This window comes from Diabrotica undecimpunctata, chromosome 8, assembly GCF_040954645.1.
Source record: "Diabrotica undecimpunctata isolate CICGRU chromosome 8, icDiaUnde3, whole genome shotgun sequence".
NCBI lineage: Eukaryota > Metazoa > Arthropoda > Insecta > Coleoptera > Chrysomelidae > Diabrotica > Diabrotica undecimpunctata.
The window spans coordinates 89,223,259-89,238,603 of record NC_092810.1 but is presented as its reverse complement, the minus strand read 5'-3'; the positions used below and the strand labels follow the sequence as shown (position 1 = coordinate 89,238,603).

The 15,345-nt window shown below is 33.5% G+C and overlaps 1 protein-coding gene across 6 annotated transcripts in view; it reads right to left on the bottom strand.

Moving 5' to 3' along the window:
• LOC140447748 (lysosomal dipeptide transporter MFSD1) overlaps nt 1–15,345 on the bottom strand; it is a 112,052-nt gene that overhangs the window by 58,212 nt on the left and 38,495 nt on the right. For all 6 annotated transcript variants that reach the window (XR_011951632.1, XM_072540579.1, XM_072540581.1 and 3 more), the window contains exons 4-5: nt 11,568–11,776; nt 7,696–7,906 (exon numbers count right to left, since the gene is read on the bottom strand). Coding sequence is in view for 5 of the 6 variants with exons in the window: in XM_072540579.1 (XP_072396680.1) it covers nt 7,696–7,906; nt 11,568–11,776 (420 nt within the window). In the remaining variant the exon portion in view is untranslated. The remainder of the gene's footprint in view (nt 1–7,695; nt 7,907–11,567; nt 11,777–15,345) is intronic.

Sequence of the window (15,345 nt, the reverse complement as noted above, 5' to 3'; positions counted from 1 at the left end):
ACAAAGTGAAATTGACTTATTAGACACATCAGAGGAACAATTACAAGAAAGGTTAGATTTTCAGGATGCATATTTTAAACTAATAGCCTCTGCAGAAATTATATTAAAGAATGAAGTTAATTTAAACGATACTATAGCAAACTCAGGTCACAATACTAGTTTAGATCGAAATAGCTTAAAAAATGTACGGTTACCACCACTGGAGGTTCCAACTTTTAATGGTTGTTATCAACATTGGTTAGAATTTAGAGATAGTTTTACTAGTATGGTCATAGAAAATTCTGATTTAAATGATGTTGACAAGCTTCACTATTTAAAAAGGGCTTTGATAGGGGATGCCCAGGATGAACTGGAGCAGCTAAAAACTACTAGCAAAAATTTTACTATTGCATGGCAACTTTTATCTGAAACATATGAAAAGAAAAAACTTATTGCACGTGGTCATATTGAAGCTATATATGAATATCCAAAAATAACTCAGGTAAATAGTTTAGAATTAAAGAAATTGTCAGGTTGTATAAAAAGAAATTTAAAGTCACTAGGTATGTTAGGTTATCCAGTTGAACATTGGGATGTTCTTTTACTTTGTACCATAGAGAAAAAGCTTGATTATTACACAAATAAGGAATGGCAAGAAAAGGGTCCAGTTAACGAATTTTCTACGATACAGGAATTCTTAGCATTTATAGATCATAAAGTACAACACTTACAAAATTCAGAAAGGGATAAACAAGATATAGAGCAAATATCAAAGGAAACAAAAAAAGGGTGCAAAAAATGACATTATCAAAGTCATTCATTGCAACGTCCAAACAATGTGCACTTTGTAATTTACCGCACTATTTTTATTCATGTAAAAAATTTCATAATTTATCAGTGTCAGCTAGAAGACAAGAGGTAACAAAATCAAAAGCATGTTGGAACTGTCTAAAGGATGGACACTTAGTACAACATTGTACATGGGGAGGTTGTAAACTTTGTGGAAAACGACACACTCTTTTACATATGGATGGTAAATTTATAAACAATTCTCATTTACAAACAAATGCAACTCAACTCAACGGATCAAAGGTTGAATCACAAATTTGTGGTATATCTACCCAGAAAGAAACACACACACAGGAAAATGGCATATCTAATCAGGGAAAGGAAGTACATATTCAGGGACAAGGTGCATTCCATAATAATTCAATGGAAGGTACATCTCAATTAAACTTTTTGGGTCAGACAGGTTTTTTGGAATCACATTCGGGTGATATAGGTCAGACATGTTTTTCAGAATCACATTCGGGTGATATAGGTCAGGATTCAATTAATTTTTTAAATCATTCTAAGCAAGGTATATCATACAGATTAAAAACTGATATTTTACTTTCAACGGCCTTAGTATATATGCAAGACAAATATGGAATTTTGCATGAATGTAGAGTTTTATTGGACTCAGGTTCACAGTCAAATTTTATATCACGTTCATTTTTTGAAAAATTACAATTATGGGCAGATAAGGTACACATTCCGGTTAAAGGTTTAGGTCAAGGTATAACAAACATTTCTCAGGCATTAAATGGGACACTTTTATCAAAGTTTAGCAATTATCAAACAAATGCATTTTTATTGGTAATTGATAAAATTTCTGACAATTTACCAACTTCGGATTTAAACTTGGATTTTATAAATATTCCTAAAAACATTGTACTTGCAGATGAAACATTTGGGGTTTCAAAACAAATTGATGTATTACTGGGAGCATCAGTTTTTTGGCAATTATTATGTGTGGGTCAGATAAAACTTGGCAAAGATCAACCAATTCTCCAAAAAACTAAGTTGGGATGGGTTATTTCAGGGCCAGTTAGTCAATCAATTAAGGTTAGCAACAATTCAGTGGTATGTAATTTTTCGTCTAATGTTTTGGAAAACCAAATTGAAAAATTTTGGTTAATAGAAGAATTTGGTGCAAAAAAGGTTATGTCCAAGGAGGACATTTATTGTCAAGAGTTGTTTGAAGCTAGCACGATTAAAAATGAAAACGGTCATTTTGTTGTTAAATTACCAACAAGGTCAAACATTTCTGACTGGAGATTCTTATAGTAATGCACTAAAAAGATTTGAATTATTGGAAAATAAATTAAATCAAAATTTGGAAATGAAAATTAAATACCATGAGTTTATGCAGGAATATATCCAGTTGGGTCACATGTCAAAGGTTGAAGATAAAACTGACTTCAATTCAGAAACACCCAACTACTATCTTCCACATCATGGAGTTTTAAAAGAAACGTCTTTAACTACAAAATTAAGGGTAGTGTTTGATGGGTCAGCTAGAACTGACAGTGGTTTGTCATTAAATGATGTTCTAATGGTTGGACCAAAATTACAAGATGATTTAATGTGCATTCTTCTTAGTTTTCGGAAACATAATGTAGTTATAGCTTCAGACATCGAAAAGATGTATCGACAGGTTTTTGTTTGCAAAACTCAGCAAAAACTACAACAAATATTATGGAGGTTTTCGGATGAGCAACCAATTGAGACATACAAGCTGAAAACGCTAACATATGGGACCGCTCCAGCAGCATTTTTGGCTATAAGAAGCTTACAACAATTAGCTCATGAGAATCAATTGAACCTGCCTCTAGCTTCCCAGGTGATTTTAAAGGATTTTTATGTTGATGATTTGCTTACAGGAGGGAGTTCAATTGAAGAAGTAAAATCATTAAAGGATGAATTAAATAATATTTTGTGCACAGCAGGATTTTCACTTAGAAAATGGGTATCAAACAAACCTGAAATTTTTGATGAGGATATTCAAATAAAGGGAGACATTGAACATTATCTTGCAGATGATGTTACAACAAAAACATTAGGGCTTTATTGGAACTCAAAGATAGATTCGCTTCAATATAAAATCAATTTTTCTAATTACACAAAGGTTAGCAAAAGAACAGTTCTGTCTTTAGTTTCACAGATATTTGATCCTCTTGGACTAGTAGGGCCAGTTATAATTAAAGCTAAATTAATAATGCAATCACTATGGCAATTAAAATTAAATTGGGATGAGTCTTTACCTTTAGATTTACACACAGCTTGGAACCAGTTTAGGGAATCAATTGCAGATTTGGAGAAAACTCACATTAGCAGGCAAGTTTTGTGTTCTAATCCAATTAATAGACAATTACATTGTTTCAGTGACGCTTCAGAGTCTGCTTATGGAGCAGCACTCTACATTCGGTCACTGGATCAAGGTGGTTCTTGCTTAGTTCATTTATTATGTGCGAAATCAAGGGTAGCACCCTTAAAAACAATATCTTTGCCTAGATTGGAATTGTGTGGTGCTTTATTGGCTGCCAAATTGGCATCGGCGGTTATCGCAACAATAGGTGTTAGCTTTGATGAGGTACATTTTTGGTCTGATTCAATGATAACTCTTCATTGGATTTTGGGTGAACCGTCACAATGGAAAACCTTCGTTGGAAATAGGGTGTCGGAAATACAAAGGCTTTCTAATGGATATAGCTGGCATCATGTTGACTCGCATGATAACCCAGCCGACATAATTACGCGCGGATATGAACCAAAGTTATTAAACACTTCAAAATTGTGGTGGAATGGGCCACCATGGTTAGCTTCTCATAAATTGTCTTGGCCTACTAAGGCTTTGTCAAATTCACACATTTCTATCATACCTGACCAGAAGGTAATTCAAACATTTATATCAACTGTGCAATTTGCTGAAATTTGGAACCGATTTTCCAGCTTAGCTAAATTGCAGCGTGTTTTTGCATATATACTTCGGTTTGTCACCAATTGTAAATCATCTAATAATAAGACAACGGGTCCTTTTACTGTAGATGAAAAAGAAAGAAGTTTTTTCTGTTTGGTATATATGGCACAAAATGAAGTATTTCATCAGGAAATACAAACAATAAAAAAATCAAAACCAATACATAAATCGAGTAAAATCTTATCATTAAATCCTTTTCTTGATGATACAGGACTATTACGAGTTGGTGGACGTCTTCAAAAGTCAGAATTGTCTTTTGACCAGAAGCATCCAATCATACTCCCGAACGGTCATGTATTAACTAAACTTATAGTGATATCGTATCATCATAAATACTTGCATGCAGGTCCACAAGCATTGCTATCAATAATTCGTTTAAAATTTTGGTTATTATCTGGACGTAGCACGGTTAGGCACATTCTGCATAAATGTGTTACTTGCTTTCGTGTCAAACCTACATTGCTTGTACCTCTTATGGGAGATTTACCTAAATCTAGACTTCTGCCTACAAGGCCATTTTATAATTGTGGTGTAGATTATGGGGGTCCCTTTGAATTGAAAACAAGCTATTTACGGAATTGTAAAGTAGTTAAATGCTATATATGTATTTTTACATGTTTTACAACAAGAGCGACACATATTGAACTTGTATATGATTTAAGTACTAATTCATTCTTAAATTCATTTAAACGTTTCATTGCTAGAAGAGGTCTATGTAAAAATATGTATTCTGATAATGGAACTAACTTCGTTGGGGCAAATAATCATTTGCAGGAGTTATATTCATTTATGAATGATGCAACGGTAAAATCAAATTTTTTAGATTATTTTTCGGAACATAAGATTCATTGGCATTTTATTCCAGCTCACTCACCACATTTTGGTGGCATCTGGGAATCAACTGTAAAATCGGTAAAGTTTCATATACGAAGGGTAATGTGTAATAATAAATTTACATATGACGAAATGTATACTTTGTTGACGCAAATTGAGTCTCTCCTAAATTCCCGTCCTTTATTACCTCTGTCGGAAAGTCCAGAAGACCTTGGTGTACTCACCCCTGGACATTTTATAATTGGAGCACCACTTGTAGCACTGCCACAAGAAGAGCTAACTGAAATAAATCCGAATAAGTTGAAACGGTATCATCACCTGACTCAGATAATTCAGAGTTTTTGGGTACGCTGGTCACGTGAGTACCTCTCTTCACTTCAGCAGCGAACCAAATGGAGAACAGCAGCTGACAACGTGAAAATTGGATCATTGGTTATTATTCAAGAGGATGGTCTTCCTCCTACTAAATGGGAATTGGGTAGAATATTGCAACTACATGCTGGGACAGATAATGTTGTGCGGGTTGTGACTGTGCGTACTTCTAAAGGTGAATTCAAAAGGCCTTGTGTAAAGTTAGCCGTCCTGCCAATGGATGAACAATAATGGTTATGGTTTACAAGAAGCGTTGTTTGAAAGGCATCACTTAAGCCTTTCAAGGGGGGCGGCATGTTCAGCAGTCAATAGTGCAAGAGCCGTCCCTGCACGGACCACAGGGCGCATGCATCGAACATTAGCGACAACGACGGCGCGTAGCTGTCAAGGAGAAATAAGACATTCTTTTTTTGGTTTTGTTAATTTTAAGTTTTTATAAAATTATTATAATAAAGGTGTTAAAGTCAGAATAAATATTTTTTATACAAGGAATACAGTCCACAATACTTCTGAAGGCTCAGAAATAAAAACATTATTCAATAAGTCTTAAAGAATCCTATGAAATTTGTTAAATGTGTCTAGCATCATTCATAGGGCAAGTTCAATGGTTTAAATAATTAGTCCCAGGGATAAACAAATTGAATAACTTTTAAACTTTTTGACCGATCGGGGGGAAATTTCGCACAAATTTAAAGGACGGTAATTCCTCAAATGTTGAAATGTATTAATAACATTTTATTTTGTTAATAAAAAAATTAATTAAATTTATAAATTAGTGCAAAAAACTGCTTTTTTGCAAATATCTCCGTAAATTATTTATCAATTTTAATTGAAAAAACGGAAAAATAAATATATTCTTGATATAAAAAAATGGTATAAATATTGTTTATTTAAATTATAAGGGAAAAAACTTATAGATAAAAAATCAAATTCTGACCATAAATTATTGTTTAAAAAAAACGCAAGGTAAAAATAGGAGTATCTTTTTATCTATTCGTCATCTAGTAACCCCCACCTATGTCTTAAAAGCTTCAGATATTTGCGAAATATTTTGCCGTGAAATCGATGATTTTTGTATAACCAGACTGGGCTATATATGAAAATAAAAATATACATTTTCATCAAAATATTGATTCAATCCTTCATTGTTAGTAAGTTGTTATTAATTCTGTTTCTCTTTCTGCTATGTCTTACCTATAGAATTACATATGTAATGATTGTGCAGATTGACTCCCAAATAAATTTGTAACGGCGAATGCGTGTATAGAAGTGTAACTTCCACCGGCAGTCCCACTGGACTGTCACACCCGTTTTTTTAATTGACTTGGTTATTTCTCAAAAGTATTTGTCATGTGTTTCAATGTAGAAGAAATTCAGAATTTTCATTCTGTTTAACTGTTATGGCTCCTCTTCATAATCGGCGATTACAGACAAGTAAGCGCGAGAACGACTGTGTAGAGGGTACACTCGGCTATACTTGCCCATCATTGTCTTTGATCGCCTAGAAGTTTAGCGACTGTTACATGAAAATATTTGAAATAACTTATTTAATCTAAGAATCGTAAAATATACGGTATAATCCATTTGAAAAAATAAAGTTAACTGTATTATCTAAAAACGGAAGTTTTGTATGCTTGTTGTTCGACATACTATTACGGACAATTTTGTGGACGCTTGCAGGATGATTGTACCAAACATAGACGATCACACGATCAACCATCATGGCCGATAGTCTAGTGTAGGCATAAGACAATGAAAATATCCCCAACGATGATGTTTGGTTACAACCAGACGGAGTTCCTCCTCACTATGCTGTTGAGGTGAGTCAATAGTTAAATAAGGTATTTATTTAAAATAGGTGCAGTAAACTGGCAACGGTTGCGTGTGTGTGCGTGTGTACTTGCATACTCGCATATCTAAGTTTTTCTTGTTTTTCTATTGGGTTATTTAAAAATCACAGTGTTCAAAATAAAATGTCACAATACTCAAGAATTGAAAAAAAAAAAAAAATAGAATAACTGCTGAAATAAGTGAAATCTAGGAGGAGGAGTTCTAACGATCTTGTTAGAGCATATTCAGCATCTATTGTAAATTTCTCATGTTTGTCATTAAAATTATTTTAGATGAGTTTATTCAAAATTATCGGTAGTACAAAATGATAATTTTAAATTTTAATATTTGTATAAATTTCTATATGAAACTTTTACATTTAAGTTTAGCGAGTGTTACATGAAAATATTTGAAATAACTTAGTTAATCTAAGAATCGTAAAATATACGGTATAATCCATTTGAAAAAAAAAGTTAACTGTATTATCTAAAAACTGAAGACCTAACAGCAACACAAATTCCATAAATATTGTAGTGGATTTTTGGGAAGGAATTTTAAATAATTCCTTTGTAATATTAAAACTGCAGTATCGCAGAATTCGTGTTATAGTTTTAATACAAAACATGTAATGTATATAAATTGGATACTGTGCATTCACCGTGGATATTATTATTGTAGGTGTAGTCGTTGTCTATTTAATAACACCGTTGATCACGTATGTAAATTGACCTACGTAACAATATGAAGATTCGCCATATTACAGGACTCCATAAATCAAATTTCATAATTATCCTGTATGCTGTTTCCGAAACAGTTCAAGTGTTCCATACGTTTGACTCTACTTGAGTAGAAAAAATAATAAATATTTTCATACTTACTTTGCTATTGATATGAATGGGAAGATGGCGCAGTAAAACGTTACGCAGATGACGCAAACGAGCCAAAAAGACAGCGAGAAGTCCTTGACGTCCGTCAATTTTACCGTTTCGCCAGATGGATTATTATTTCGACCCAAAATGCTTTCGGAGCGTTTGTCAAAAATTGCCATCACAAGAGCACAGATCATTGATACGATACAAGTACAGGCAGCTAAAAAGATTCAGTTTTATTCGTAATATATGGAATGTACAGAAGAATCCGTGGATCTTTACCTGTGTCATTAATACCTGACGCGATACAGAATATGAGTTAAATCTTTGCACAAATATTATCATTCATAGTAGATCAAAATATTTAAATAAAACGTAGGTCAGCAGAGTATGTCTCTGTTTTTTAATTTCTGTGTAAGATTCCACAGATTAGGCTAGGAATATAGGGATATTATTTATGAATTTTAATATTTTTAAGTAGTAACGAGCTTAATAATACGGGGCATGTTTTTTAAGTAAGTACCGTTTTGCGATTCCGCCGCCGCAGCGCTACGGTCGGCGTTCCGCGCATGAGCGCTGGTTACCTACATCTCTTGTCTACGCACTGACGCCATTACAGTCTGATTCTTCATTGTATACTTGTTTACTCCAGTGTTTAAGATGCCTCCAACAATCGTGAGTCACGCTGATTGTGAAGTACGGGCTGTTATACGATTTCTTAGTGCTAAAGGCGTAAAACCGATCGATATTCATCGTGAGATCGTTGAAGTTTACGGACAAAACATTATGAGTGATGGAATGGTAAGGAAATGGGTGAGAGCATTTAAAGATGGCCGCACAAATGTGCATGATGAAGAACGGAGTGGGCGTCCTTCGGTCGTTAATTAAAATTTGGTGCAGAAAGTGGACGAAAAGGTGAGAGAAAACAGACGCTTTACAATTTCATCATTGTCCGACTGCTTTCCTCAGTATTCTCGTAGTGTTTTGTATCGCATTGTTACCGAGAACTTGAATTACCGGAAATTGTGTTCACGTTGGGTTCCAAAAATGTTGACGGATTTGCACAAAACCCAACGTTTAGGCAGTGCATTGATTTTCCTTGAGCGGTACCACAGTGAAGGTGAAGATTTTTTAGACCAAATGGTTACTGGTGACGAAACGTGGGTGGCCTACGTCACACCAGAATCGAAACAACAATCCATGGAATGGCGACATTCATCATCACCCAAAAGAGTGAAGTTTAAGCAAACAATTTCTGCCCGGAAAATCATGTGCACAGTTTTTTGGGACAGAAAAGGAGTATTGCTAGTGGAGTTTCTGCCTCGTAATGAGACAATCAACGCAGCGTCTTATTGTGAAACATTGAAAAATCTGCGTCGTGCAATCCAGAACAAAAGACGTGGCAAGTTGAGTAAGGGTATCGTTTTGCTGCATGACAATGCCCGTCCACATGTGGATAATCAGACCAAAGATCTCATCAAATCATTTAAATGGGAAACTCTAGATCATCCTCCATACAGCCCTGATCTGGCGCCCAGCGACTACCATTTGTTCCAGCACTTGAAGAAACACCTGGGCGGTCAGCGTCTTCAAGACAATAACGAAGTCAAAACATTTGTGATGCAGTGGTTAACAAGTCAGGCGGCAGAATTTTATCAGGAGGGTATTCAAAAACTGGTGCCACGTTATGACAAGTGCCTCAATATTCACGGAAATTATGTAGAAAAGTAGATTAAGGTACAGGCTTTCATGTAAAAATAAAATTATTGCCATATCTTTGCACGTCTTTTTTTAATTCCAAAACGGTACTTACTTAAAAAACACGCCTCGTACAATATAAGGGACTGGCTGAGTAACTAACACTCATAGCCAAACAAAGGAAGGTCAAGGAAAAAATTGGGTAATGTCAATTATTAAAGAGTGTAGACTTTCGCGGTCTGTGTTTTGTGTAGAGGTTCAGTCTTATCGTGGTTTATAAACTGTGCCGAAATTATTTGTTCCTGATATTTGGTCTACAATTGCGGCAGATATTATCAAAACGCTGCGGGACTGGACGTCGACACTACAAAAAGACTTACAATTGGTTTTATTATAACTTATAACTGAACGAGCGGTTTCAGGTTTTACAAATTCAGCCAATACTCATTTTAAGTACGACAGTAGCATTCCCTTTATCAGTAGATAAAATGAATTTCCATAAAGTAACGGTCGAACCCATCACATCTTTGTCAGCATTTAGGTCTTTAATGGTTCTCTTTTTCATAGATGTGAGATTGCTTTAAGTTGTTGGGCTCATTTTACTATTCGTGAAGATTCCATCCGGATTAAATCGGCGATATTTCGCGATAATTTACGAATTCTCGACTTGACATTAGTAATAATGTCGTCAACTCCAGTATTGTACTTGGTACGATAGCAAAATTTCCACCTTTATATAAAACTCTCACTTGTGAGTTGAGAGTCCCTTTCTGAGATATTGAAAATTGCTTTGCCATCCTTCCATTGTGGTAATTAATGGCAGGATAGCACTACAGCTTCCATATCGTTGGCAGTTAAACGTTTCAGTGTAAAAAATTCGCAACAGTATGTACACTGTCATGAGTTTCTTAAACGTTTGACCATTTCTCGTCTGTCTTGACGAATGCGCTCACGAATGAAGTCATAGAGTTAAAAGCTTTTTTGTTTTTAAAAACTTTTACCGAGAGATATGCTAAAATAGCTACTGCAGCAGTTGCAGACCAAACCTCAGGAACATCCGGAACGCGATCTCTAAATCCCAATAACAACATGCCTTTACCATATAATGTGAATTCAGAGATTAGAAAATATCAGTTTTCAGTACTTATTTATAAATATACATCCCGAGAAAACTATCACTCAAACACTAGTTAGATGTTACAACTCTTTTAAATAGTATAAAACTAGTCGTAAATACAGTACAAATGCGATGTTACTTATCAGTTTCAAAATAATAATGTGATATAAAAATAATTTATGAATAATGTTATATATTAAAACGTCAAATAACCCAGAAATCGATAGATAATCAAATTTTAAGCAAAAAAATCACATGAAGATTTTTGTTAACCCAATACTTTTCGAGTTATTCGTAATTTAAAATGACAAGAAATATACCTTTAAAATGAGCTTTTACAAAAGTCTTTAGGATAAAAATTGAAAAAAAATTATGATAAAAATAAGATAGACCTCACAAATTTTTGAAGAAAAAATTAACGACAATAAAAAATCAATTTCTTTGCTTTTTTATAAACTTCATTTTTTATAAGAATATTTATTTCAATACCACGTTAAGTTTTTTAGTTATTCGAGAAAAACAGTGACATGTTTTTTTTTTAGACATTTTCATTACGAATTACTCGAAAATTTATCTATCGATTAATCTAATTTATCTATGATTATCTATCGATTTCTGAGGTTATTTGGACGTTTTAAATTTACACCCCTAAGAATAGGCGAGATTCACCACCGGCGTAAAAACGCATATCGGCGTTATATAACTTCTGTTATTTGAGGTATTTTACAACTTATTTCAAAATTTCAAGTAAATACAATTTTAAAGAATTCGTAGCGGAAATTGTTATCTACTATTATTATTTTTTGTTATACCTATTATTGTATCATTTTGCCATTCAAAGACATTTTTATTATACAAGTATTTTTACAAGTTTAACTTTAAGAATGGATCTGCCTAATACTTCGCATGCAATATTCTAGTCGGTAGGAGCAGTTAAACATAAGTACAAGATGACCTACTGGTAAAGATCGACGAACCTATTTGTATGATAACAACCGAATGATTATGATGTAAAATTGTAATCTCTTTCCAGACTTGAAAACTTTCTCATTCAAATAGCACTTACCGATATAAAGTACAATTCCTAAAATGTGGTGCCCGTCTGAAGTTATTTTGGAAACAGCGGAGTACAAGCTTTCCATCACTAAGAAGTTCACTGTACTGCCCACCCTAGCAAAACTGAGTTGAAGTCCGAAAACCATATTGAGTTCTTTTCCTTTGAACCATAGCACGGCGTAATTATTTTGAGCGACTGTCAGGGATTCTGCGCCGATTCTGTAATACGTGGGAAGAATGTTTAAATATTCAGAAGTCAGTGTCAAATTTCAGTAAAAATTAATTTTTATTTACTAAAGAAATTAATTGGGAATAAACCTTAAAAACCCGTGTATTTGATGATTAATTAACTTTAAAATATAGAATAGCAACAATACATAAAACCAACCAAAAAATCAAGGGTGTCGTAAAAATAGGTCTGACAGAGAATTATTAAGCTAAATTATTTACGTAAATGGGTTTTATTTTAAAGGGAAACTAAGACAAACAACAAAAAATTAAGAAAAGTCACTAAAAAATTTTAAGATAAAAAATTATTAAAATTTGACGATCAAAGCAAAATTGGGTGGGCTATTGTTTCGCAGCTAAGTTGCCAAAAAACACAATGGCTACGTTAGTAGTAAATTTTATGAACTATTTTTACAGAAGCTATAAATAAATAAAGTTAAGTTTATCTCAGATAAATAAAAAAACACATTTTTTATATAAAAAAAATTCAATGCATAAGTATATTTATTAGATTTTTTATAGTAAGAGGTATCAAAATTAAGAGCGTAGGCGCAAAATTTCGGGCCAATGCTTTTTAAATGCATTCATTTTTTTCGAATCCTGAGAAAACTAAAAAGTATTTTTGAAAAATTTAAACGCAGAATGAAATAATACATTATTACTGAGGGCCGAAAGTCCCTGAAAACTTCTATAATGTTTATTTTAATAAGTTACAGGGGTGAAAAAAAAAGAGAGAAAATTTAGTGTGATTTTTAATTTCAAATATTTCATTTAAAAAAACTTTTTGTTTATTCTAAGGGACTTTCGGCCCTCGGTAATAATGTAATCTTTCATTCTGCGTTTAAATTTTTCAAAAATATTTGTTAGTTTTCTCAGGATTCGAAAAAAATGAATGCATTTAAAAAGCATTGGCCTGAAATTTTGCGCCTACGCTCTTAATAAAAATAGAAGACGATCCCGATAGTACCTTTTCAATTAAAAAAAAGAAGAAAACGGAATGTGGCACTCCGGGAGTGACCAAGGAGGGGAAGCATAGCTTTCTTATCATCTACGGACGGAGCGATGGTTTTTAATTTAATTCAATTCAATTCGATTATATTTTAAACGTATTATTTTATTTTGGTTCATTTTATTTCATTTCATTTTATTTTATTAAGAAATACGCATGGGACTGCGTTTACAGCTTTTCGTATTGATTTTATAGGTTACCATGCTAGTTACCCGTCCAGAATAAAGGAAGATGTTAAAGCAGCAGCAAAAGATAAAATAGGAACAGAAACTTGTGCTCGTAAAAATCATTAGTTTGACGATAAATGCAAAAATGCATAAAAGAAAAAAATGAAGCCTACAGAAAAATACAAACCTACGACTCTGTAAATAGGAGAAAATTTTACAAAACCAACTTTTGAAAAAATCCAATGTAGAGTACGAATTCAGGGGAACTGTCTCAACCTTTTAAAATTTTGGGATCCCAAAAAAGACGCAAAAAGTTTTCCACTCCTACGCCGGTCTTTTCCCCTAAAACCCTGCTCATACGGGGGGGAGGGCGGCAAACATCGATTTACCAAGAATCTGTACGCCGTAGAAAAAAATCTTTCAAACACGCAATGTAGCTGAGATAATTTTAAACAAAAATATTTTTTTGTGTAGAATGAAGCGTTCTCTCAGAAACAACACTTGAAGCGACCGGCGATTTTGAATGTCAGTTCAGTTCGGCGCGCGTGAAATCAATTTGGTGAAGATATGAAGAGTGCAGCTTTCGTACGCAATTTTTGCATTTTGCCGCAAATGAAGTGAGTTTCTATAAAGGTGTTAACTAAATAATCGAGATTTGATGTTATAGTTTTTGAAGATCAGGCTCTAACAATGGAAACTCTACAGGGGCCAGTCAATGGAAGTGATAAATTTTATTGATCTCAAGAGAATCATAAAAAATTGCAAAAATCACGCAACGTTTATTTAATAGCTTTATAGAAACCGACTTCATTTGCGGCAAAATGCAAAATTGCGAACGAAAGCTGTACTCTTCACCTTAAAAACCCATTTTAATTTTTGTTGATAGGACACTCTGATGATGTAATTGACATATGAAATCGCCGGTCGTTCATTCTACACAAAAGTCAACAACATGTTTGTTCAAAATTATCTCAGCAACGATTCTTGTTTGAAACATTTTTACAGAGCGTACAGATTGTTAGTAAATCGATGTTTTCCGTTCCTATGAGGGGGACCGAAAGAAACCCTAGAACAGACCTGGAAGTCGATCAGTCAAGCACAGAAATGTACAACAACTGCAGACAGGCTTTGAAAATAGCAGCCGAAAAAATAACAGATGAGAAAAACGAGGCATTTAGGACCATACAAGAATGAAGAACTAGTACCACAATAGATAGATTCAAAAATTTAAGGAAAGAAAAGAAACGCAGTCACCGAAAAAAGCAATGAGTATCAGAAAACAACATATAAATTGGCACGACAGTCATATAAGTCACGGAGAAACACGAAAGTTCTACCACCAAATAAACATTATTAGAAAAGAATTCAAACTGAGAACCAACATATGTAATGATAAGAATGGAATGTCAGAATAAACAACTTACTTACCAACAAAGGGGACATCCTGCTACGATGGGTAGGACACTTTCGAGAGTTGCTGGAAGGGGAACCTACTAACAATATAGTATATCGATTCTTGAAATCTATCTCTATCGATTTTTGAAAGAAAGGTATTATGCAAAATAGTTGGAGCGGTCTGTGAAAACAGAATATGAAGACAGATATAACTGTGAACTACAGAAAATCTACAAGCATAAGTTTGGTGGAAAACCCCAGACTCGAACGTGATAAAAAGGATTTTAACAGCGCAGCCGGTGGAAATAAAACAAAATAACTAACTCTTCACCCAGAAAGGATTTCTAAGAGAAAACAAACGCAGCTTACACAGTGACATATAGATAAAATCAATTATGTATCAATGACGAATTTGGTAATATTCGTATAAAATATTATAAAATATCTTTTGTAAACTAATTCATTAAAGAAAAATGCTCTACAGTCTATACTTTCTGTAAAATATGATTCACAATTCTTAAAAACACAAGCTTCTACGCTTTGTATTTGTTCGACAAAAATTCCATATTTAGATGTTAAAACAAATCTGGTCCAGTAGGTTACAAAAAGTGCAATTATTATAATGAAGAGTTTGTCAATATTAACTTCCACAAATATCTATTGTTGAGCAAATATTTATTGTCTATTAAATGATCATTTAAAAATCTTATCTTGGCGCCTTAATCTCTTTTACTTGGCGATTTGAATTGTATACAGAATTTTACAAAGAATGCATTATCGTAGGAACATATATTTGGATAATATTACGCCAAACTTGGCAGTGACCCGAAATAATTAAGAATTTTTGAGAAATAAAAAAAACGGTTAGATGTACAGTCAAATTGATATTAAGTGTAAACAAATAAACACCATATATCTGTAGATCCTTATTTTTCTTCTTCTTCTTCTTTTTATGTAGAAATGATTCTGTCTATTTTTCAATGTCTCCA